At 49.2% G+C, this 24516-nt stretch overlaps 1 protein-coding gene across 2 annotated transcripts in view; it reads right to left on the minus strand.

Moving 5' to 3' along the window:
* The window catches only part of LOC116912156 (tensin-2-like), a 54333-nt gene extending 33778 nt beyond the window's left edge, over positions 1-20555 (minus strand). The window contains exons 1-2 of one of the 2 annotated variants that reach the window (XM_032916077.1): positions 20344-20555; positions 1072-1183 (exon numbers count right to left, since the gene is read on the minus strand). In XM_032916077.1, the coding sequence (XP_032771968.1) occupies positions 1072-1183; positions 20344-20370 (139 nt within the window). In that variant the 5' untranslated portion in view covers positions 20371-20555. Of the gene's footprint in view, positions 1-1071; positions 1184-9113; positions 9430-20343 lie in introns of those variants that run through there. The other variant, XM_032916076.1, reaches the window with a different exon arrangement.
* Between the last annotated feature and the right edge of the window lie 3961 nt (positions 20556-24516).

Here is a 24516-nt window from a genome sequence, read left to right on the forward strand (position 1 = left end):
CCCTAACTGGGCTCCCTTGTATAGCCTCAGTGGGGGAAGGTGCACTGAGTTCTGCAGTGACTTGATTTGTGGTGAGGGTGGGTGGTACCTAGAGGGGGTTCCCGTTTTTAAAGAAGAGGGGAGGAAGGAATGGGGGGGAAGATCTCCCAGAGGGGGGTACTGGGAGGAGACAAGGGGCTGATATTGGGATGAGAAGTTAATAAATATATTTAATTTTTTAAAATAAAAGGAAAAAGAAAAAAAGCCAAGCTGGTGGCTTGGTTTAGACACAAGATCAATATTTTCCACAAACAGGCTGAGAGACACCAGCATTCAGTAGGGGCTGGAAAGATGGCTCAGTGGTTAAGAGCACTGACTGCTCTTCCAGAGGTCCTGAGTTCAATTCCCAGCAACCACATGGCAGCTCACAGCTGTCTGTAACTCTGTGTCCAGTATCTCCAATTCCCTCACACAGACACACATGTAAGCAGAACACCAAATGCATATTTTTTAAAAGAAAAATTGAGGGCTGGAGAGATGGCTCAGTGGTTAAGAGCACTGACTGCTACTTTTCCAAAGGACCTGCGTTCAGTTCCCAGCGTCCACACAGCAGCTCACAACTGTCTGTAACTCCAGAGCTAGAAGATCTGACACCTTCACACAGTCAGACGTGCAGGCAAAATATCAATAAAAATAAATGAATGAATGAATAAACAAATAAATAAACAAATAAGAAAGAAAGAACTGTAACTCAAGAATAGACGCTTCATTTACAGGCTGTAGGAGATCTGAAACCCTAAAAAGTGAAGTGTGGGCTGTAAAACCACCTGACAGGAAGTACAACGTGTCCGCAGCAACCCACTCTCCCATGGTAATAGCTCTGCTCTTTCTAGAAAATTTTCCTTTGGAGCCTATATCTGCATAAACATGGGAGGCCCTGCCAGGTGGCTTGGGGTGGGGGTAGTGGGGTGAATGGAGCACCGGGGAAATTCCATGACTTAACTTCTGGAAACTCCCAGAGGAACACTGTCTTGTTTTACTGTTTGTTTAGCTTGGGTCTAACGGGTGAGAGGTTCAAGGGCATGGACTTACTTCGGCAAGCGATCCCTTGACCGTCAATGGTCTGTCTGCACACTCCACAGACTCTGTGCTTTTTAAAGTCCTTCTTCTTAAAGCTGTGCGGACACGTGGTGAACTCTTCCGGCTGAAAGAATAAAGGAAGAAACGGTCAGAGCTTCAGCTCTTGCATTTTTTTTTTCTTTAAGTTCTTTCCTGGGAGATAATAAATCTAGTGTGCCTTGAACAGTTGACCAAGCAAACTCCAGTTCCCCAGAAGACAGCCAGGAGACGGCATTCTGGAATCCAGAGGGCAGCATACCCTCTCTCAGCATGCGCATCTCCCCAGGGGTGCCTGAGGACTGTGACATTAGGCAGCTACCCAGGTGACAATATGCTGTTTGCAGCCAGCAGGCTTACATCATCCACGGCAGCAACAAAGTGACCATACACCCGTCCAGACGCTCAAGGCTTTTTCTTCTAGAATAAAGGATTATCAAAGAGCAAATTAAAATACACCCACGGCACTCTGTAGTTTCCCCCTGGAAGATGCACCTAAAAAAACCACTAAGGTTCTGACTTCTCAGGCCAGTGGACCAGGTGCTTGCTTGTTCTGCAGAAGAGAAAGAAGGTCCTAAGATGAGCATGGGACAGACAGACAGACAGAAAGACAGACAGACAGAAAGACAGACAGACAGACAGACACACATATGCTTCCTCCTTAACCTTGATGATAAGCATTAGGATGAGGAGATTAACTCCCATCCACCAAGTTCCTCTTTGCAGAGTCTCTATGTGAGGCTCTTAAAAGTGCATTCACTGCTTTAAAAACAGCCTGTTTGCTGCTGACAGTACCTGCGTGATCAGTTACTAATAACCACGTGGATATTAGTCAAAACACACACACAGAGGCTACTGCACACTCCCCAGGATCATTTAAATTCACTGAGAATGCAAAATGTATCATTTGTCTCCTGTTCTCAGTAACAGCTACCTTGGGGGATAAAAGTTTGATAATTTCTTACAAACTTTAAGAAATGTGACAACGTAGTTTAAAAAAGTATCCATGGTGCCCGAAGTGCTCTACTCTCTGCACAGCCCCCAACCCCCACACAGTAGAGCCAATATACTATATATTTTAACAATTAAAAAACTGTCCCAAAGCTGAGCACTCCGGATCCCAGCACTCCAGAAGCAGAGGCAGGTGGATTTCTGTGAGTTCGAGGACAGCCTGGTCTACAGAGAGAGTTCCAGGACAGCCAGGGCCACACAGAAAAACCTTGTCTCAAAAACCAAACCAACGGGGTTGGGGATTTAGCTCAGTGGTAGAGTGCTTGCCTAGAGTGCTTGCCTAGCAAGTGCAAGGCCCTGGGTTCGGTCCCCAGCTCCGAAAAAAAAAAAAACCAAACCAACAACAAAACACCCATCCCAAACAAGAAATAACATATATATATATATATATATATATATATATATATATATGTATATTATGCAAGAAGAGCTATAGAACGCACTGCGGCGGGGAGGGAGGACCCAGAAAGAGCAAGGATGAAGGCACTTGCTTCGCACTCTGGATGGCAGCTACAGAGGGCACATAGTTCAAGTCATTAAGTTTCAGAATGGTGTATCATACTAGCGATCTACGAGAAATCTGAGAGATACGGAGCTGAGTAAAATGACCATTCTGGGAGGATGTGCTGCCCTACTTGTAAAGACCTCAGGTGATGTGGAACAGCACGGCAGCATCTTTTTATTTACTTAGTTCTGCACCCATCTGCAGGATCTTCCACTGCTGGTGCAAAGGTATTAGCCAAAGATGAAATGTATCATCACACCTAAGATCATGCACAAAATACACAACGCCATTGTTTTTAAAAACAGCCCAGCAGGAAACGAAGGACAGGAAATGAAGGACAGGGGGAGGATGCTTTGGTCAACAACGCCCGTCTGTACCAAGGTGTTCTGAGACCAAAACGAGACTGAAGTCCTTCCACCTGGTGATGTCCCACAATCTCGGTTTGGGTAAACACACTGAGTGCTACTAACAAAATGGCAACAGTGCCTAATGATACACATCCTAACTACATCCTTGTTCAGGGACCCACGACTGCACTTCAGAGAAAAGAGTAAGTTAAGGTGACCCTCCTGTCTCCCTCCCTGCTACCACCATTGCTGTCTTACGGCTGCAGCGAAGATCTAAATGGGAGTCCATCCCTGTCGAGAGAAGCAAGAAGTTCCCTACACAGGGCACCCCAGAACAATGAACAGCACAACTCTTAAGATTTGCAGGAAACCCCTTTAAAAGAATGAGTACTGAGGAGTTTGCCCATCAAAATTATAGAAAAGAAAACCCCAGCCCCAGCCCTTCTACCACACACCCAATGCCTCACAAGAAGGATTAGAAGAACAGGGCCCTGAGCTCACTCAAAGCTGAGCATCATGTTTGCTACTAGAGATCAGGAACTCCAATGTGGTTCAACTTTAGAGGACATTGCCTTGCAAAGATTAGCTCTACAACAGTGGTTTCTCGACCTCCCTGATGCTAAGACCCTTTCATACAGCTCCTCCTGTTGCAGTGACCCCCGACCTTAAAACTGTTTTCATTGCTACTTTGTACTGTAATTTTGCTACTGTTGCGAATCATAATGCAAGTCTCTGATAGGCAGGATTTCTGATGTGCGTGCAACCTCTGTGGAAAGGTTGTTCGAGACCCGCAGGTTGAGAACTGAGGCTCTATAGTGGTTACCCTTCTTGGCCTACATAAGCTATTTGAAAAACACTGCCCTGAGGCTGCTGCTGCTGTCCAGTGACACAACTCCATTTCTGAGAAAAGGCACACCGGAATACCACAAGGACCATAAAATTTCCCAGAATCCAAGCAAAGTAAAATTGATGTCAGATGGCAGTCAGTCAAAAGTTATCAGGCACGTAAAGAGACAGGCAAGAAAACAGAATTCATAAATAGAAAAAAAAAAAACAGCAGAAACAAACTGAGACGTTAGAATTAACAGACAAGGATGATGTGATGATTGTATTTGTATGTATAGCCCTACAAAAGGCATAAACATGCAACAAAACAACCACGAAAGGAAATGGAGGCTTCTGAGGTAAAATATAGATGGGATGCGATCACTGGCCAATTACTCAAAAGACAGAGCAGTGAACTTAAAACTACTACCACGATGAAACCCTGTCAAAATGGAGCAAATAAATGAGACAATGTCTGTAAACAAACAAACGGGGGTGGGAGCAACAGGAGAAATTTTACAACCAATAGACATGTACTATTGTGTCCCTAATGGAGAGATGGCCCAGTGGTTAGAACCCGAGTTCAGCTCTCGGCACACACATTAGGTGGCAATATATTACCCACCTGTAACCTCTACTGCAAGATTACTAGATGTCTCTGGACTCCGTCTGTACTCAGGGCATGAAGATACACATGCACATAAATTAAAAAGTAAACATAAATCTTGAAGAAAATAATGAATTTGAGGACATATGTGAGAATTTAGTGGGGCAGTACGAAACACTAAAGGAGATCAGTAAGTCTGGAATGTGCAGTTAAAATAGCTTCCAAAAATGATATTAACTCAAAGGCTGAAAGCTAAGGGAATCCATCCATAGCCGACATGTATGTTGGATGTATTAAAAACAGTCCTTGGGCAACAAAATGCTGGGAAGGAGGATTTTACAGAACCGAAAGATGATCGCCAAGTGGCACAGACACGGGAAAACACGCACTTTCTGATTAAAAACAATCAAGGGGTAACTAATCAGCAAAATAAAAGACAGTGTGATGTAACAGCTATGAAAAGCAATCTGCCCAGGCATCCATCAATTAATGAACGGATGAAGAAAAGAATGTAAATACACAAAGGAATTTTACTTGGCCTGCAAAGAAAATCAAAACTTCAGGAAAATGCACGGATCTGGAAAACATTATGAGTTCCATATACAAAAGTCCAGAAAGACAAGCGCTACCCTTCCTCTTTCGTAGGTGGATACAACTTCGAAGTTGTAGACCTATGTTTAACCTGGACTGGCTAGGAAGGCCGAAAACCTATAAAAGCACATTGAGGGAACAGGGTCTTAAGCCGGGGTTATTGGCCAATAGGCATGATAGGAAAATACAGGAGTAAAACGCCAGAGGTGGAAAAGGTTACACAGAATGAGGAGGCGGAGGAAAGGGGGTAGAGAAAGGGGCTAACCAAAGCTAGGGAAGGAGGAAAGAACCAAAGGAACACCTACATTTTATCAGGGAACATATTTAAAGATACATTTCTTTTAAAGGGAATTTAAGTAGCCTGCATGGATGGACAATGTCACTCTCAAGAGGCAGAAGTAATTTAATGAAAATTTCAATGACAGGCATAGGATAGCACCCTGTGGTCAGAGATGTCCCAGTGGGACACAAAATAATACAAGCTATTGCTATGGTTGATAAGAAGACATAGCAAGGAATCCATGTTCACGAAGGGACAGCCTTAAGGACTTGGGAGAAGATGGCTGTCTACAAATGAAAAGGTCTCAAATAAATCAACCAAACGCCACACTATGATGTCTGTGCCCTTCCTCAGCACTGCTGAAGAATGCATTTCTGTTAAGCCACCGTTATTCGACTCTCAGTCATCAACAGATCGATCAGAAAATAAACACAGACACCAATGATGTGCGTGATGTTATCAAACGATTTGACCTAACAGAGTATTGAACGCAGCAGCAACAGAGCACACATCCTTTCAAGTTCACTGGCATGTTTAGCCGTGTTATGGACTTAGAACGAGTCTGAATGAATCCAAATACATTCAAGTCCCACTGAGAAAAAGAAAGCCTGACCACAATCGATCAAATTGGAAAAACAAATAGCAAACTCTGAAAAATGCCCAAGTAATTGCGAATGAAATATCACACTTTGAGATAGCCCTCATAACCGTGAAAAGTTGGCTTATCCCAGCATTGGTAGCATTCAAATATCAATCAATAAACTTCTATACCAGAACTCTATTGGCTTTGGCAAGGAAACAGTAGAGGCCAGACCCTGTCTGGAAAAGCAAAACAAACAAGCAGGTAATAAGCTAAGAAGGGAACTAGCTGGTCTTCTTAAAAAGATCCACTAACAAACTCTAACATCCCTTTGCTGATAGGATCTCAAACAGGAGAGAAAGAGGCTTCCTCAGGATCACAGGTGACTATGTAAATCCTTCAGCAAACATCCTTAAACATAAGCACCTAATGCTTCCTTTTAAGATATGCCACAAGGTAGAGATGGCGCAAATCGAGACTTAGCATTGAGAGTCTAAACAGCATGATGAGGTGAGAAAAGGAAATAAATAAAAGGCAACCAATTTGGAAAGCTGTAAAACAGACTCACTCCTGATAAACTGGCAGCCTATGTAGACGAAAAGAAAGGAGAGAAAAGGCTTCAGGAACTAATGAGTATTTCTAGTAGCAGACCTGGAAGATAAGGGATCAACATAGCCAACACATTGTTCTGGCTACACATCACCAATGAACTTCCAAAACTGAAATTCAAAAGCCATTACCACTTCCGAGAGTGTACGTAGCCATCTAGACCCAGAGTCTTCTGAACACTTCCCTGAGTAGCTCCCTGTCATTGCTGTGGTACAGACAGCACTGTCGAAGGACAAGAAAGTACCCTGAACCCAGCAGAAACCTCTGCATTGGCTCTGCAAGGTACACATTCAGACTCTTGCTCAGCCCTGAGCGAGCCTCAATTCCTCTCAAATGACAGTAACACCCTCCCTCTCCTCCTGCTGGAAAAAAACCGGAATGCTACATGCCCACAGGGATTTTTAAGAACAACTTAGTTAGATTAGGGCCCACCCCATACCAATTCAATCTGATTACCCTAGAGGTGAGACCAAAACACTGGGAAGGTTTTAGAGCTCCCAGAAGATTCTCATCTGCAGCCAAAACAGGCTGTATCCCTTGGACCTGTACTATTAAGGTACCTTCAGTAAACACTCCTTCCTATGTCTGGGTCTGGTTACTTTCATTTGATAGCAGAAACCCTGTATCCAGAGCCCTGCAAGGATCTAGCAGCATGCAATATTCACATTAGCAAGGCACATAGTTACCCTAACCCCCACTTTTCTACAGATGGGGTTGTCATATACAAGACCTATACCCCGCAGGGAACTAATGATGTTTAAGGCTACCTACCACCTAGCGCCAAGCTCAGACTGGCACAGGAATTAACCCTTAGTAATACCCAGGGCGTTACATACCTTTTCTGCCCTTCTCGCAGCTTTCGGATTATAATCTGTCTTGTGCTAGACTGCACTATCCTAGGTTCGGGGTACCGTGCTCTTTCTCTTTTGTCCTCTGTGAGCCCTCCCCAGCTGTGAGAAGGCAGCCCACAGTCCCTCAATTAAGACTTGTGCACGAGATGAACGGGCCATAGTCTGTGGGCCAAAGGAGAGATACTGTAACGTTTCATTGGTCTCAAACACCTTTATTCCAAGCAAGGAGAAAGAGGTACTGTTTCCTTGCAGCTTTTTGCTCACTGGTCCAGAAGCTGCCCCCGGTGGAAACAGCAGAGGCACTGTGGCGCTCGCTCAACCATTTCAATTGCTAGATCCCAGGAGAGCTGATTAAGACAGCGTAATAACGACTGCTCACGTGCATGCTGCACACCATCTCTCTTGTGGAAGGAGACTAGACAGAACTAGACTGTCCTGGTCTTCACCCAATGGGAGCTTTCATTCCTCCCTAAAAGGGGGGTGGGGAGATAGAGCGAGGCTGAAGCAGTGGGCAAAGCCCACTTCAGGAACCTAAAGTACATTTAATTGTTCAGAGCCAAACTTTGGAAGGGTAACCAGTAAGGATGCTGGTTCCACAAGGACGCCCACCTGGAGAGGGCAGGGACGATTAGCTTGATACTAAAGTCTCTGGAGAGCAGAGAGAGACTCTCCACTCAACGGAAAGTCAAACCACAGGGAACCGGCAGCTAGGTTCCCACCACTAAAGCTCGCCGTGGCAAACTACTTTCACAGTACAAGAATATGTCTGCAGGAGCCCGGCTACATTTTTCCCTTCAGGAAATATTCGGCGCACCACAGGAAGCGAATATAGGTGCGCTGGGGTAGCACTGATCAAAAACACATTCCCAGCTTAACTTCACTTCTCTGAAAGCAACCAAACCTGAATGAACCCTTCCCGTATCTGCAGAGCTGTCCTGAGACCTCCCCACAGAAGCGACCCCCTCACCCCATGCTCAACAGAGTTCCCCAGACTTTAGTAGTTCTCAACCTGTGGATCACAACCCCTTTAGGAGTCTAAAGACCTTTTGATGAGGTCACATATCAGATATTTACATTACGATTCATACCCATAGCAAACTTACAGTTAGTTATGAAGTCGCAAGGAAAATAATTATATGGTGGTCACCACAACACGAGGAACTGCATTAAACGGACCACTCCTTTACAGCAACCGCAAATGGGGGCTGAGGCAAAACTGACATGCAGACTTTTCGCTCCACAGAACCTTCCACAAGTTTCCTGGGCAAACAATCGCAGTCGATGCTGGATTTATAAGGCTTAGAAGAGGAAGGTGGGGCTGCTACTCCGCGCCGGTTTAATTCAAACCCCACAGAGGACCGTCCTGGAAGACAAGGCGACCTCGGAGATGCAGAAACCTGCAGAAGACCTCTTCCAAGCACTACCCGGGCATCCGCAAGAAACCTCAGCAAGAAACACGCGCGGAAGAGAGAGTCTGCGCAATGGCCAGTGTCCCGCCTCTACTGCAGAGAAAGGGATCCAAAGAAACATTTTCCAGCAACTTTTGGATCTCAAGGGGGCTAGGGCTGTCTTGCCTTCTGCCTTCCGCCTTGCCGCGCACTCGTCCAGTTCTGCCTCCCTAGATACTGTTACACGCACACGCGCGCACACACACAAACAAACAAACACACACGCACACGCGCACCCACGTGCACGGTCCAGAACACATACAGAGGTGCGCGCACCCAGCAAGGACAAGTACATGACCTCGTGCGCCCACCCGGGACGTCCACGTGCGTGACAACCCGAGGGTGCCCCATCTGCCGCACTCACCTGGCGTGGACGCCCACGCGCCCCGGACTCGCGCGCCAACCTCGCAGGCGGGCCCGGGGCCAGCGCGCGCCACCGCATGGCTACCCCCGTGTTCCGTCCCCGGTCCACAGCCGAGCGTGGGGCACTGACGGCCCCGGGTCGTGCGTGGGCGAGGCCCAGATCGCGCGCGTCTCAGCCGGACTCTGCAAAAGCTCCTGCCGTCAGAAGTTAGACGCCGGGAACAAAAGCCAGGCGCGAGTGGCGGGCCCCGCGCGGCCGCCCTCCATCTGACACGAATTAGCCCGCCCTCCCCCGCAGACCGCAGCCCAGAGCCGGGCACCGCTGCTCAGCCAGACCAGACGCGGGAGAAGTGGGCAAAGAAACGCCTTCCCGCGGGCGGGGGTGGGGAGGGGTGCGCCTCCCTGCCGCCATCTGACTGGAATTACCGACGCTTGGCTCGGGGTTCGGCATTACTAGGATTTCAAACCTCTAGGCGCGCTGGCCCAGGGGCTTAAGAGAATCAAAACGCAGCAGGTTCTCAGGGCTTTTGGCATTTTAAAATCTTGACCGGCCTCCAGTCCACTCTGCGTCTGCTCTGGGAGGTATCTACCGGGTAATCAACACTACCCAGCTAAGACTAAATTTGGTGTAGGATGAGGGAAGGGAAAAAAAAACACGCTAAGGCATAGGGGGCTTTTTTTTTTTTTTTTTTTTTTTTTACCAGTTTGCTTTTGAACCTTTAAAATTTAAAGGGGGAGGGGGCGGGGGCGGTGACCTTGCTGGAAAGGGTCAGTGACAGTGGGGTTTCAGGCAAAGCCCCAAGCAAATGACTGGCCACTTTGCACCCCTAGGGGATGGGTGCCCATTCCCCATCTCAGTGCCACCAGCTTCACAAATCGCATCTCAGCCTTTCCATTCTGGGTCTAGGATTTTAGAAGGAAATTAGAAACCTACAGTAGGGGTAGGCTGAAGGAACGGTGGGGGGTGGCGGGGGAGGCGGGGGAGGGTAGGGAGGGGGAGCAAACCAGGAGCCCAGAAAGTTCGAGGGTCACTTTACAAAACCAGGATTCACTTTCCTGAGAGAACAACCCCTCTCCCGCACTGGGCTGTGTCCTTAAAAGCAATTGCAACAGCAGCAGAGTGTGGCTTCCCCCGAGGCAAGTGTAACTTCTGAGAAGGGCTATTTTGAAGATGGATGGGTTCAAGCGGAAGCAGTTGCTCGGGTCTCTTAGGTGGAGGAGAGGAGACCCCTGCAATGAAGTAGCATGGCTCTTAGCATGTAAGCTCGAGACATGGAGCCCCAGTGGCCCTGGCACCAGGCCCAGCCCATGTGGCATTGTAATAGCCTACAGTGTCCCAGAGCCCAGCCTCTGTGGATCTCACACTCTCGAGTCTGCGTGCCCAGATGCCTTAGATGGGAGGGCAGTCTGGGTGGGCTGCACAGGCCTTTATGGTTACCACATGTGCAAATTCCAGCCATCAATTCAACCTCTCAGGTCCTGGCACTAAATATCCACCGTTCTGTTTCTACAGTGGAGTGGCAATGGCTGCTCTACAAGTTTCAGCCACAAAAATAAAAGAAAACCAAAATTGGCCCACGATACGCAGGCCATCCTGGACTCCAATCCCTCGTTGCAGTTAGCATCAGGCAGCTGCGGAAGAATTCTCTTCCCCTCCCCCTCAGCTGAGACCATTACTCATCTTTGAGTTCACCCTTTCGATGTTTGCATGTCTGTTCCTCGTTCTAAATTTCCTATAGCGGCTTATTTAAGCCTTAGGCTTTACCAGTCTCTCAGTCATATTCCTGCCTGTGTCACCTCTACCCTTCACTGACTAGAGATCCCTGAGAGTAGGAAGAAAGCATCCACTCTGGATCCCCACATCCAACCTAAGACAGACGGGGTAGGAAGCAGCGGTTCTCCTGGCTGTCAGGAGGTGTGTGTGACACAAGCCCTTCTTCCACAGGACGGCCACATCAGCCACAAGCCCTCAGAAACGAAGACACAGCAACCCTAATGTGATAGAATTCTGCACACTCGAGGGGCCGCGCAGAGCTACCTCGAAGAGGCAGGCGGGCGCTTCCAAATGTGGCAGCTCATGTCCGCGATCCCAGCAGTAGGAAGACTGAGGCATGCCTCAGGCCTGCTACACAGAGAGCCAAACATCGGAAGGTGGCCCTTTATTACAGGCATACTTGAATCTGCCACAGGTTACTTAAGAGAATACACCATCCAGAAAACGCCTAGTCTTTATTAGAGTAATAAATTCCGTGAGTGTGATACGCCTTCCTGCTAGTGACAACAAATGGTTTGTGTCAGCCTTGGGGAGAGTCAACAGTCAGAGCCAAGGACTCTGGGCCAAGGTCCAGAACCTTGAAACTGGGGACTTGCCCGCAGTTCCTTTAGCAGGCTGCAATGCTCCCATTGCTATTCTCTGGCCTCCCCGGACCGACCAACCGACCGACAGACTGACCGACCGAAAGACAGACCACTCAGCCAGGCTCCCAGCTGAGATCCAGCCTCTCTGTTCCTTCCACTATGAGCCATGGGTTCTCTTCTGACTTCTAGGGCCTTTTCCTTTTCTCTCTTCTAACTGATCATGACTACTCTCACTGGGCTCAGCTGAAGAGCCCCCTCCCACCTGCTCCCCATCCCCAGTGGTTAATCATCTCCCATCCCTGAGCAGAATTCACAGTAGAGGAACCCACTCTTCGTTTGGTTATCTGGATCCTGCAGTAGCGCTCCTCCGTAGGCTCCTACCACACGGACGGGCACAGTGTAGGGTGGGTACGGAGAAGAAAAGGTTCTCACCGTTCGTTCTGCTCCCTGGCCAGCAATTGCTTCTCATTCGTGTGTGTGTGTGTGTGTGTGTGTGTGTGTGTGTGTGTGTGTGTGTGTGTGTGTGTGTGTGTGTGTGTGTGTGTGCCACATCCTTCTAACCACCTAACTCCGCCTCTTGGGCAAGCTGTGGGCAAAAGATCCAAGGAGCCTGGAAAAATCCAGAAACCATGGTAGGCAGCCAGCTCCTCTGGTGGCTAATTCCCACCTAAAGCTTGAGTGGCAGACTCATGTCACTCCCTCTCTGCAAACAACAGTGAGAGACAACTTTCCCTCCAGCGTCCCATTTTCTTTCTGCTTCGCTCCATTCATTGATGCCTCCCATTGCCCAGACTGGGGTACGATCCCAAATGACCAGCAGCTCCTTGGCTTCTGACTACACCCGGTCCCTAGGAACAAAACAACATTCTTTTTACGAAGGGGGAACGGGAGGCGAGACAACCAAGGGAGACATCAGCAAGGTGACCATCAGGGAGAGAGGTTATGTGACATCCAAGTATTAAAAACTCTGATTAGCTAGATGGTGGTCGTGCATGCCTTTGATCCCAGAACTTGGTAGGCAGAGATGGGCAGATCTCTGTGCCTTTGAGGCCAGCCTGGTCTACAGAGCTAGTTCTAGGACAACCAGGGCTGCCCAGTGATACCCTGTCTTGAAAAACCAAAACAGAAAAAGAAGAAGAGGAAAAAGCAAACTCAGGCTGAACTGACATGTGCCCTGCTAGGAACCACATGTTTGGTGGTTCTCTTGGAAGGTTGTCACTGTCTTGGAAGCCGCTCACGCATCCGTGTGCACACTCACCCACCTGCAGAGTCGCTTGCTGGGAAGTCCATGAGCACGCAGCATTAGAAGAGAACAACAGTATCCACACACGACACAGGACTTCAATGAGTGGGCTGAGACTTGGAAGGGGTGGACATTTTCCAGGCAAGGAAGGGAGGATGTGTTTGGGTGAGTAGCCTGACATGGTGGCCATTGTGCAGTAAGCTGGAGGTAGGCAGGGTGCGAGAGAGAGGTTGGGAATCTAAGCAGGATGACAGGAAGCAGTGACAGGGAGGGACCCCCAACAAAGCCAGGCTGGACCCCAACTTTTGTGGAGGTTTTAGCAGGGGGCTACACTAGGAGCACCATGAAGATGTCTTGGAAGAGCCTCTGTGGCCGTGGAGTGTGTCCGGGGGTGGTTGTAAGTCTAGGGAAGAGTAGCAGCAGAGTGCCCACTCGAAACACTAGGTCTGGAAATGCTGCAAGATGTAAACAGGGTGACAGGGAAGGGACATGTGACAAGAACCTGGACACCTACAGGAAGCCCTAAGCCTCCTTTCTGATTTGGAGGACTAGGGAGAACATTCCACAGGACTCAAAACACACTGGCGCAGCAGCAGATCTCGCCTCCTGGCACAGGCAAGCTGAGAAGCGAAGGCAATAGAGACGGACGTTATCAGCTCTGTCCACAGGGGTCAGGGTTAGAGAAACAGAGCCCTGTGTCAAGGTCACACCCACAAGAATGACAGAAAAGCACGCCACAAGGCCATGGGAGACAGCCTCAAGTGTCCCCTACTGGTCAAACCTCAGAGGGCTCCAATGGAAAATAAACAGTGAAGATTCTGCCTTCCAAACCACCAGCAATGGAGTCCTTGAGTCTCCACTGTTACAAGTAACACAGTCAAAGTCCGTGTGGGGTCAGCACTCCCCGCCTCCTAGAATAGGGAAGGGCTGAGCAGATCCGCAGAAGATGTGCTAGAGAACACAGGGCAGGGCCACGAAGTTTGTAAGAGAGGGTTGAGACCAGTTTCCACTCACCCTGTGGAGGCCACTGTGGGGTCCCCCACAAAGAGAGACGTCCTCTAGCACCTGTCTCCTTGGAGAATAGGGAACCCCACAGCACCTTCATCGTAAAAGGAAAAGAGCGAATCACAAATCTATGATTGAGAAGGTGGTAGGCCACGTGTCAATCAAGAGGTCAAGATGACTACGGCCTTGGATCAGGCAAGACTTTGCCAGGGCTAACAAGAAGCCACTCTTAGCAGCTCTTGTCTGCAGAAACCTCTAAGCCTGGCTTTCTTCCCTTGTCCCAAGGCCCTTGCATCCCAGTCTTGCACAAGACCTGGGTCAAACCCTCTCTTGGAAGACCTTCCTTTTTCCCATTTCTCTGTGAATCTGGTTTATGCCCCATGCCACATACAAAGGAACACAGTGTGCCTGCCAAGGTACTGACCATATGTCAGGATGCCCAGACTCCCTGGAGTCCTGGGAGGGTCCCAGGGCCATGTCCTCCTCGCTAGCATGGCAGAACCTGTCCAGAAGACCTCTATTTACCTGTTGCCTTGGAAATGCTGGGAAGGGACAACACGTGCTTAAAGAATGTGGGGCAGGGGTTGGGGAATTAGCTCAGTGGTAGAGCGCTTGCCTAGCAAGCGCAAGGCCCTGGGTTCGGTCCTCAGCTCCGGAAAAAAAGAATGTGGGGCAGAAGATCTCAGGGGTTCACTGGTGAGCAGAGGGCACATGAGACAGGACAAGCAGGGAGCAGTTCCTTGTCCCCCACAAGCCATCCCCAGAGATATCCTGAGGACAAGAAGAACACCTCAAAGAGCCAGAGAGCAAACTAAAGATGTTACATTTGAGGAGCTTGACCCAAGGTACATAGTAGGAAGAAAAGGGCTGTTACCACCAAGATGGATGTGAGATAGCACCCTGGGGTTCCCATCCTTAACACTGTGTTGTCCTCTAAGGGACACTGAACCTCAAAATCTCTCTCAGTATTCACTGCATTTGGAAGGAATCCCTGAGCCTCTGAGCTCAAGGTGATCGCGTTAGTCTACCAGTCCGCCAACAGGTCTTCACCGCCGGTGTTCATGACAATAGCCAGGGCAGCGGGTTAGAGCCAACTGTTAATCTGTGACAGCCGCATCTGGGAGCTTTTTGTCAATGACAGATGGTGACTTCTGAAACTGTAGCAGGGCCCTTGACGATGTAGCTCAGCGGTAGAGCAACTGCAACTGTAGCAGGGTGTTCCACCAGCACTGAGGAAACATGCTCCCTGCTCTCCACCATCATATACTTCCTTCCCCCTGACTTAGAGAAGTAAGGAAACTCTGTTCTTGCAAATCTCATCCCCACTGCGAGCTTCCACCTTCCCCCATCAAACAGCAACTGTCCCGTAATGACATAAAGTATGAAACCCTCTCCCTCTGCTCCTAGGCAGTAAGTTCCTCCTCAGTCAACTACATGGATCTGGCCCTCCTCTTGCTCTATAAGAGGAGATAAAGAATTCGGCAGGGAGACAGGTAGAGGTATTGGGCCAGGCGGAAGATGAGTAAGGAAAGGCAGTCCTTCGACTCTTCCTGCAGTCGCAACTTCAACCTAGCCCCACCTAGCTATCGAGACCCTCCCTCAAATCAAATCAGCAAGCAAATCAGTCACAAAGCACAGGCACGCCCTTAATCCACTCCTCAGGAACACAGAGTTCAAAGACAGCCTGGTCAACCTAGCAAGCCAGGGCTCCATGATGAGCTCCTGGCCAAAAGAGAAAGAAAGCTTCCTGTCCCGGCCGCCATAGGAGAGCACCAGCCATGGCCCTGCGCTACCCGATGGCCGTGGGTCTCAACATAGGCCACAAGGTGACGAAGAACCTCAGCAAGCTGAGACACAGCCGGCGCCGCCGCCGCCGGCGCCTCACCAAGCACACCAAGTTCGTGCGGGACATGATCCCGGAGGTGTGCGGCTTAGCGCCCTATGAGCGGCGCGCAATGGAGTTGCTCAAAGTGTCCAAGGGCAAGCGCGCGCTCAAGTTCATCAAGAACTTGGCTCCCGGGGTTGGGGATTTAGCTCAGTGGTAGAGCGCTTGCCTAGCAATCGCAAGGCCCTGGGTTCGGTCCCCAGCTCCGGGGAAAAAAAAAAAAAAAAGAACTTGGCTCCCGCGCCAAGAGAAAGCGGGAGGAGCTGGCAGCCATGAGGAAGGAGGCGGTCAAGAAGGATTAATGACCTCCCCCAATAAAAGATCGTTCTTAAAGGGGGGGGGTGTCTCGGTCAGTAACCTCAAACCTAAGGACCTTACTACGAGCTGTAATCCCCTCCCAAGAGCATGAAGGGAAAGGACCCCGCCGTGGTCACAACGTTTGTGTCCCTTCAAATGCCTGGGTTAACTTCCTCATGTTCAAAGTGGTGATATGAGGCGAAGCCCTGGGGCGGTGACTGGGTCATGAGCTCATATACGATACCCCAGAAAGGACTCGGCAGCCAACCTCAAGAGACAAGACAACGCAGCAGAGAGGCCCAGTCTGGTCTTATATCTATAAGGCTTGCCAATGCCACAATGGCAAATTTTTCTTTTTAAGCTTATTCATATTCTTTTATAACTTTTTATTTTGTGACTATATGTGTTTGCCTGCATGTAGGTCGACATGTGTGTCTGGTGCCCTTGGAGTCCAGTGGTATCATATTCCTTGAGGTTGGTATTATAGACAGTCTGTGACCTGCTATGGAGGTGCTGGGAATCGAACTCAGGTCCTTTGGAAGAGCAGCCAGTGCCATCTAACTGCTGAGCCATCTCTCCAGCCCTTTGGTATTAAACTTTCCAAACACAAGATTGCGGTTCCCAGCCACCCTCCTATGGCATTCTGACCCGGAGACCCAGACAAAACAGGATCCCTGCCCAAATACAGTCTCGCCCTCCCCAGTGGGAAAATAGCTATCGGAAAAGGGTGGGGAACTGAAGCAGCAAACACCCAATTATTAAATACAATAAATGTATGGCCAATTTTCTGTGTGTATTAAACCAACAAAGCAGAAAGGAAACTCTGTTCCCAAAGGCTCAGAGGGCTGCCTGGGGAGAGACCTCCAATCCCAAGGAGCCAGGACACACAGCCCCTGCAGAGGGAGAAAGGATACGTGGGAATCCCACCTACTTCCCCTTAGTAAAACTACAGCAACACACTCTCCATACTGGACAGAGGCTTGCTCAGCTTTTCCCCCCTGGCTACCCCTTTTCTCCTGAGCCTGTGTATTAAGGTGTATAAAACTTACAAACCAAACATTTAACAATAACTAATCATGAAAACATTTATTCTGAAGCAATTCTTTGGCATACATATTACCAGGATTAAAGACTAAAGCAAATTTGCATACTAATGAGGTGGAATTGTTTGCTTATTTTTACACACAGCATACAGAACATCTTCAAGGTTTTTCAGAATCAATTGACTTCCTAATCCCAAGCCAAAATTCACTGAATTTTAGTTTTGGTTTTCTGAACAGAGTCTCACTATGCACCGCTGGCTGGCCTCAAACTCACAAAGACTCACCTGCCTCGGCCTTCCCAGTGAGCACTCCTAGCCTTTGCATAGCAACTATTTATGAACCTCAAGCCAGCAACCCAAACAACAGTTGGAAAATAAAATATTCTGAAGCTAGAGAGTCAGGGCAGCAGCTTGGAGCACTGGCTGCTCTCGGATTTGATCCTTAGCACCTACCTACATGATGCTTCTTCCCAATAGCCTGCAACTCTAATCCCAGGGCATCCAATGCCCTCTCTTGGCCCCCAAGAGCAACAGACACAAACATGATGCACGGCCATATATGCAGCCATATACACAGTTTAAAAAAAAAAAATTCTACCGCAATGTAATGTAAATTATGCTAATTTAATACATGCTGGAAGAAAATGGCACAGACGTGTTAAATCTTTGTTTTCGATAATTAGCTCCGCATGTTTCTATAAGAGCAGAAAACTGCGTTACACTGAAAGCACTGATACTCATGTAACAGTCTGGAGCGTGCACTGTCTCAGGCTGCGCTGTGTTCACTGGCAATGCACTGCAAGGCAGCATGCACAGTGTGCAGTGTGCACACTGCCTGCAGAACCAAGGCCAAAGAGAAGCCGAATGACCCAAGCGAGCGCTGCAGCAAAGAGTTCGTACCCACTGAGCGTTCGATTTTAGGTTCATTTGGTCATTGTGCATTTAAAAACTTTCGACTGTTGCCAAATGCTCTCTTGTGCCCCACACTCCTAGAGAATCATGACCCACATTTATAAAGCAGTGCTCTAAACTGGATGTGATGCCCTTTAATCCCAGCACTCAAGAGACAGAGGCAAGCCAATTTCTTAAGAATTGAAGGCCAGCCTAGACCTCACAGGGAATTCCAGACCAGCCAGGGACACATAGTGAGACTCTCGTCTCAAAAGAAGAGAAAGAAAAAGAAGGAGGAAGAGGAAGAGGAGGATGTAGAAGAGGAGGACAACAATAAGAATGACCCGGGGATCAATTCCCAGCACTGACACGGTGGCTTACAACCATCAATAACACCAGTTCCAGCCTGGAGACACTAGCAACCATATGGTGTATACACACACACACACACACACACACACACACACACACACACACTGAGCCAAATCCCCAACCCTCACAAAGTTTTTAGATGCAACAAATTCTGGGTTTTTATTTCACAGACTTCCAGAGTTGAGAATAACAGATCGTGTGTTGCAAGACAGAAGACTTCAATGCTCTCACCACAAAACAAATAACAAGCATTTGAGATGCTGACGTGCTAACACCCCCACTGTTATCGGGATGTTGCACACTTATATAAAAATACCGTGCTAGAGCTGAGATGCACACACACCACTGGGTTCTATGCCTATGAACAATTTCTATGTTCGAAATAAGTGAAAGTTAGAAATCCGACCTAACTTACAGAAAACCTGTGCAGTTTCCCCAGGCAGTCTGCTAAGAAGAACCCAAGCCTGATCTCCATCCAGATCCCAGCCCGCACCCTCCAATGTCAAGGTTCTCTCAGTCTGTTTCCAGAATCCCCAGGGAGACCCTTGGGTTATCCCTAGTCCTTAGACACCTCCCCCGCTCTCCAGACAAGAAACGACCCAACTTCTCCTGCTGGGGCCAGCACACAACAACAAAACCACATCTAGACCCTGGGCAGGGAACATGGCACATCATCAAAGGGGCCACCCAGGGTCAGGACGGGCCATAGTGACCCTTAGACTCCCCTGGAGGAGGACGGAACATCCTAAACTGATCCAACCCTACCCCAGTCATTCACACCACAAATCCTGAGGGGGCTCCCAGATACAGCATGTCTTCAAAATCCCCCCACGAGGCTCATGGCTACAGCTGAGTTGACACGCTAGGAGCGATGGACTTGGGAACAAGAAGCCCAGAGCCTGGGACATTCTCCCAAGCAGACATGCCTAAGGGGAAGTAGGCAACACAGGCTGCAAAGACCAGGATGCCTTGGGAGACTCCAGTTAGGCTAGCTATTCAACGGCAAGTTTAATATTAACTTCACTGAGTCACCCGTTTCTTCCCTTGTTACTGCTGACCGATCTCAAAGACTTCTACTGAATGTTAATCAGACACTGGAGAAGGGGAGGAGGGGCTTTGTTCGCTGTCTGCTAACTCCTCCACCTCTCTGCAAGCCCCACCCCTATTTCTGTTTTCATCAACAAAACAAGTTTTAGCTACTTACTATCGAAGTCTTCCAAGGTAAGTTTGCTGCTCAGATGGCCATGAGTCAGCATTTCCCTACCCAGACCTTTCACAGATACCTCAGAGAATCCAAACAAGACGCAGTAGCCTCCCCACCCCCACCCCTTCATGGAAATGGCCTTGAGGTTCAGACCCCAAGTGTTCATCAAGCCTGGCAGAGCACTGATACAGGAGACCAACACATGACTACCACACAAGGGGCAGCCCCTACCTCCCACCTCCTCCCCATGCACAACCACTCAGCAAATGCAGGAATGGCTTCCAAAGAGTGGACAGCAAAGTGTCAGCTCTCAACTTCCCAAGGAGTTTTGAGTAGTTGCTTTTAATTTTCAAGAGTCACTGGAGAATACTTATAGCGCGGGACTGGAAATCTTCCTAACCCTCCTTTATTAAAAAAGGACACTGTCCTCACTCTGATGGTGGGGGTGGGGGCTGGCACTGGCTAGGGTAGGGCCCCTTTACTGTTGTGCTATTGTGCTAGCACACCAACCTGCACGAGTGTTCTCACTGGGTCCCTCAGACCACATCCCTTGAGGCTGGGCCTCACATTGCATTAGAGAAAGAGTAAGTGTGTAGATCAACAAAGACAGCCACTAGGTTTAAGGTGACTGTCACTGGAGGCCACACCCCTGGGTTACACCCAGGGTTAGGTCTTTGGAATGCAAGGCCTCCTATCAGCTGCCCTTTGAATTTCTGATTAGCTGCTAAGGGACCATTTCTCCATTCATGCATTCCAGAGTTTACAGAGCAGTGAGAGGGTGCAGGACTCCTTAAACCCAAAAGGACTAAAGGAACACCTCCTTCAGACAAATAAAAGAGGGAAGGAGCCATAGTGGGAAGCGAGCCCAGAGGATGAGGAAATGGAGTATGGAGCAGAGAACCAAAGGAAGAACTAAGGGACTTGAGGTAACTACCACTCCAAAATGGCAGGGGGGAGGCATCTGCAGGGGACCAAAAGGTCAACATCTCCACTCACTGGCGCATCAGGAGTGAAGAACGAGCCTGCTTCTGACCAAAATGTGGAGGGCACAGGGAGTCATGACACCAGGAGATTCTCTCCCCTGGTTGTTCTTGTTACCTTGGTTCCACCAGCCACAAGACCAGACTACATTGTGCACCTGCGTTTTGTAAGAAAAAGTGAAGACCAGAGGGACCCCAAGCCAAGGCTACCACTTCCAGTCCTGAGCATAACCCTAAATCTACCTTGGCCATGGTACAACCACAACGCGGACACGCGCAAACTCAAATAAAGGCTAGTCCAGCACTGGGCACTCAGTGGCACGGTCTTTTCTAATCTTACACGCATGCGCACTGCAGGACCCAAGCCTCGGGACTCCAATCATGTGACGCTGGCTCAGCGCCTCCTCCTAACCACCAACTCTGTCCTCCCCACCCCTGCCTTTGGCAATAAACCTGCTACAGAGCATCGCACCCTTCAAAAATAACCCCACCCAGACCCTCCTTCCTCCACTCCGCTTTACCGCGCTAAAGACACCTGTAGAGGGGAACTGTTGGCGCCCAGCACCAAGGCTCCACTGCATCCCACTGAGACATTCGGACACCTCCTCTCCCCAGCTCCCTAACCAGGAAGGGATATCATGTCCTCCTCCCTACCTCCAGTTGTCATTCCCAGCAATGTGTATGCACACTCTTTCAACATACACTGAACCCCCAAACCGCACCGGATGCCTCATTTCGGTTCCCTGTCCTCGCAAAACCTTGGGAGTGTAGCTTTTCCTAGATGGTCCGCTGTGGCCACACTGCAGAACTGTCGCATCGGCTGACTGTCCTTCTCCCCCCAGTACTTACTGGGGTCCCATCTCCTCCTGAGACCCCTCCCGTCCCCTCGTATTCTCTACCACCACTGTGGATTGACCCAGGCACCCTTTTCCCAGTACACACAACCATCCCTCAGCAAGCCCTGTAGAGGGAGGCCGGAGCAGGGCCGAGATCTACACCTCCTCTCCCACCATTAGTCCACCAATAAACTGACCTCTGACCTCTCTGCATCCAAAGCCAGCCAGGCGGAGCTTCTTCTGGGGAGATTCAGGAAGGACACAAAACCCAGCAAAACTCCTCCCACACCTAATGAGTTTTTTGTAAAAGGCCATAGGCCCCTTGGGCTAACCTAATCTTGTCCCTACCCCCCCAGATCAGTTGTCTGATCTGCTTGCATGCTGCTACCTCAGGACAAGCTCTGTTGGGTCATTTCCCTATCAACCTTGTCTCTTCCCTATCAACTCTCTTTCAAATTTCTGCCAAAATGTACCTCCTCCGGGAAGCCTTCTATGATGCCCTATAGAAGACATCCCTTGCCGGTAAGTACTTTGTTATCTGTCTTTGTCTTGTTTCAGTGACCTTATCACCACAGTGATGTTCTGTCACTTGGAAATCTCCACCAAGGGGCCAGGGACTCCATCCACTAGAACAGGATCACAGCTCATCATTCAGGTGCGCTGAGTGAGTGAGTGAGTGAATGAATGAATGAATGAATGAATGAATGAATGAATGAATGAATGATACTACTGATGGGCCTTAACACAGAGAGCCCTTACTGCCCCGTTTAGGATTCTTCGTGGTCTAATCAGAATATCTGCAGTCTGAACCCTACCAGGGCCCCGTCGTTTCTGTCTATCCCCACACCCCAGTCCAAGGTTAGACAATGAGAACAGTACCAGAGAAGGGGGTAGGGAAATGCTAACAGAGACATCACTGTGTGCCCATGCCAGAAACGGCTACAGGACCCACAGCTGCACACAGGGACAGCTTGGTGAACTGCAGTGCCTGCTGTACAAGTCAAATACAGACACAAAAGGGTAGGCAGGCAGACCACAGAGACTCTCTATCCCATGATAAGATGATCTGGACCCTGAGGAGAGGTTCCGTCATGAGTCTACCAGCAGTCTCTTACAGCCTGTGGAGTCTCTCTATCTAAAACGAATAATCAGAGGTGGGAGCTGTCGCTCAGTGGTACACACAGCACTTGCCCGGCATGTGACTGTCCCCAGTATAATCAGAAACCAATGACAGTATCAATGCTATATCTACTTCCATCGGCGTGGAGAACACTCAGTGGTTCAATAAGGTACACAAAGTGCAAGAGGTGTAAGTCATTCCCACTGTTAGACCGTCCTGAGGGTCACACCACTTGGGCAAAGGCAGTCCTTTGCAGTGGAGTGCTGAGATGGCTCCCTCTAGGTCTGAACCCGACAAGGAGCTCACAGGGGCTTCTCATGAAGGTCTGTGGGTGACGGCCATTCTCAGACCCGCTGAAGTGTTAGAACATCTTTCCCTCGGCACGGGTGTCTCCAGGAGACCTCTGCAAACGACTTGCCCATCCAGAGTCTATCCCTCAGCCTGCAGATTCATCACAGCACAGAGTCCCTGCAGGACAGAAGACCTATGTCCACATCTGCTAGACTCCAGGAACAGAGCCTTCCTCAGGCTCCTCCCATTTCTGATAAGCGATAAGGGAGATGCTCCTCTGACAAAGAGAGAGCGGTGGAAACAGCAGATAATCGGTCTGGAGATGTGTAGTGGACAGCTCTTTTGTCCAGGGTGCTTCCGCTGTTTATCTAGGAGTGCTGATATGGTGACCTCAGAAGGAAACACAAACACCACCAAGGTCATCAACAAGGACTGGACAGAGTGCTCAAAGACAGGCAGCAGGGCTCTGTGTGGGGCAGGACCCTCAAGCAGCTTCCCCAGGGCCCTGTGGCCAGCAGAAGGACCTAACCTGTGGTCTGAACAATTAGAAGGCATCGTGGAAGGGCCAGATGCTGTTGAAATATAGCTTTAAAAAAAAAAGAAAAGCTAACAAGTCTCTTTCCTGATACCCCATCTGTGAGCAACAGACTGGAAGGAAGACAGGGAATGGGGGATGGGCAACAAAAACCTGACCAATCTGGGGACATAGACAAGGGACAGACTCTTGGTGGCTTGGTACCAGGAAGTGGCTAGAGCCAGTCATTACCAGAGTTGGGGATAATGGTGGGGGACAAGTGTCCTGGGTGGTGGCTGGACTCTGGGCATACTTAGAGACATAGAAGCCTACCAAGGAAGGCTGAGGTCTGGATTGTACCGTTCTCTCCTGCTCCAGCACCAGGTGTTTCCTGAGCAGAGGAGAAAGAAGAAGCACTTGGGACAAGACGGTCAGAGCACTTGCAAGTGACAAGAGGAACAGAGACACTGGAACGCCAGTGAAGCCAATAGAGGAGGGGCAGCCAGTGTCCAGTCAGCAGGCAGGAAGACAAAGCAGAAACAACACAACCATCTAGGTGGAGAGCTGGCAGGTGCTCCAGCCACCGGCTTTGCTGTCCACTACGACCTCTCCATGAAGGAGGAATCCAGTCCGGAGGTGAGCAAACACCTTACATAGTGGAGAAAGGAGATCCAGCAACAGGGGCAATTGAGTCAACAGACTGCAAGTGACACACACACACACACAAACACACAGAGAGAGAGAGAGAGAGAGAGAGAGAGAGAGAGAGAGAGAGAGAGAGAGAGAGAGGTGAGGAGGCGGGAGAAGGAGAAAGGAACAGACCCATGGCAGAAGCAGCATACAAACACTAGTCTTGGAACAACAAGGAAGGATTTCTTCCTCCTCAGACCGTTGGAGAAAAGACTTCCAGTGGCATACCCACAGCAAAGGGACCCCGCACTGTACGTCTGGAGAAACAGTGGGTCCAGCTGGACGCGGAAGCAGCTTCCAGCTTTTGCCTCCTACAGGCACGTTCACAAAAGGGTGTTTTCATAAGGAGTCATTGCACAGACGCGGGAGAGGGATGTCCTTGCTACCTACAAACGTTTCCTTGTATGGACCCCAACCTGCCACATTCCTCTGACAGACTTAGTTCATTTCACCGTTAGTTATTTCCCCCCTGGGGCTATTTTGGCTGCAAGATAGATTTTAACGAAACAACAGGGATTTGACACATAAAAAAGATTCGTAAGGACGGGTTTGTCATAATCCTGCTGAGCTAGGAGCTGTCTAGAGTTCAGCCCAAGTGCTCTCTACCATTGGAGCACACCCCCACCCCCATCCCTTTCTGAGGGAGGGTCTTGTTACACTTCTCAGGCTGTGCTCA

The sequence above is a fragment of the Rattus rattus genome, chromosome 11 (genome assembly GCF_011064425.1).
Source record: "Rattus rattus isolate New Zealand chromosome 11, Rrattus_CSIRO_v1, whole genome shotgun sequence".
Classification (NCBI taxonomy): domain Eukaryota; kingdom Metazoa; phylum Chordata; class Mammalia; order Rodentia; family Muridae; genus Rattus; species Rattus rattus.